Genomic DNA, 1801 nt, shown 5'->3' with positions numbered 1-1801 from the left:
GTGTCATTGAGCTACCTCACTTGTGGGTAGGTTCTTGTGGTGTCCTAGTGAGGACAAGGTTCGTGCTACACCTCTTAGCCACCGAACCACCAAGTGTTGGTCAACACAACGCGGACATAGCGTGCCGGCAAGCACGTGAACCTCGGGAGAAAAATTGATTGTCTCCATTGTGTTTGTTGATTGGATTTCTCCCGGTGATTGGACTTCATATTATTGATTGGTTCATCCCCTCTATGCGGTGGTATAAAGATCAAACCATCTCTCTTACATTCCCGCAAACTAGAATAGCTTACTTACTTAGAAACTTTAGATAGCTCTCTAGTGTTAGTAGTGACATAGCTCTTGTGTGCTTGGTGATCATTTCAACTAGAATTGTTGGATAGGTGGCTTGCAAACACCCCATTAGAGCTAGAGCAAGAAGCTACGCTTTGTTATTTACTAACCACTTGCTCTAGTGAGTTTAGTAGAATTTTTAAATAGGTTATTCACCCCCCCTCTAGCCATATTAGGACCATTCACCATTGTGTACCCAGGAAAACACATACATGATTTTGCCTCCATCAAAATCAACCAGGACCAAATCCAACGGCAATAGAGGAAAGTTTGAAGCCTGCATCAAACGCTCGACCCCTTCCACACTTCTTCCCCCTACTGTCCACCCCAAAAAAAAGACCCCACAGAATGTCTAAACCATTGTGTACCCAAGAAAACACATACAGAGTTTTGTCTTCATCAAAATCAACCAGGACCGAATCCAACGGCAATAGAGGAAAGTTTGAAGCCTGCATCAAACTCTCAACCCCTTCCACGTTCCTTCCCCTCACGAGACCCCTCACCAGAAAACACTGGTCGTGACTGCTGCAGCTTTTCCCACGCAGGATCCGTAGCCATCTTGGCCGGAGTCGGCGCCCCGCATCCCACACAGGATCCGCGGCCATGTCATCCATCCTGGCCAGCAGCCACCATGTAGACGAGGGGAGCGCAGCCAAGGAGGCCATCTGGCTAGCCGCCACCCGCAGACGGATGTGAGATGGCTGGCGATGAGCAGTTGGTGAGGGGGCGCCCATGGCTTGGACGTGGCGATGTCGAACACACGCGACCACGAAGAAGCACGAGATCTGAAACCGGGGAATATAGTAAATCGTCGGTAGTGTGGAACACTGGATATGGAGAAGCACGCCGAGAGATGAGAGGCGGCGGAAGCCGGCGCGAAGAGCGCAACACCGGTGGCTACGGCAGCGACAGGTCAAAGCGGAGAAAGAGGCCTGGGAGCGGACCGCCGAGGAGTACCTCAAGATCGAGAGGGAGAAGCTCGACCTTAGGCTCGCGCTGGCGCTGCTCTATGACAAGTCGCTCTTCGTCGGCTGGTTTTAGTCACTGTGGGAGGCCATCACCTATGACCGGTACGTGCAGTGATGGAAGCAGGTGTCAGCAGTTCCCCACCTGACGATGCCACAAGAGAAGTAGCCCATGGGCCAAGTACTCGAGCCCGCGTGAGACCGCCCAACATCTGTTTAGCCGGCCCGGAATGGGTGTAGCGTGTCTGCGTGCACGAGCGGGGCAGTGCCCATGTAACCGTATAAGACTTGGCATTGGGAGAGGGAGAGGATCATTCACAAAGTTCTAAACCTAAATTCTAAACTACCTAAGCACTCATCCTTCTTCACCAATCTGTCTGCGTCTTCTGCTTGCTGTTCATCTAGTTCCCTTCCCCAATTCTCCTTCCCTTGCCTGTTGCTAACAATTGGTATCAGAGACACCGATTTTGGGGTTGCTTCTGAATCTGATCGCACACAATCCA

General features: G+C 51.3%; 1 protein-coding gene across 1 annotated transcript; it reads left to right on the top strand.

Annotated features, from left to right (window-relative positions):
* Window positions 937-1374, top strand: LOC110435960 (DNA-directed RNA polymerase 3, chloroplastic-like). The gene is made up of 2 exons (XM_021462076.1): window positions 937-1025; window positions 1152-1374. Exons 1-2 carry the CDS (start codon window positions 937-939, stop codon window positions 1372-1374), a joined length of 312 nt encoding a protein of 103 aa, XP_021317751.1.

The sequence above is a fragment of the Sorghum bicolor genome, chromosome 5 (assembly GCF_000003195.3).
Source record: "Sorghum bicolor cultivar BTx623 chromosome 5, Sorghum_bicolor_NCBIv3, whole genome shotgun sequence".
NCBI lineage: Eukaryota > Viridiplantae > Streptophyta > Magnoliopsida > Poales > Poaceae > Sorghum > Sorghum bicolor.
This window is presented reverse-complemented; position numbering and strand designations above follow the sequence as displayed.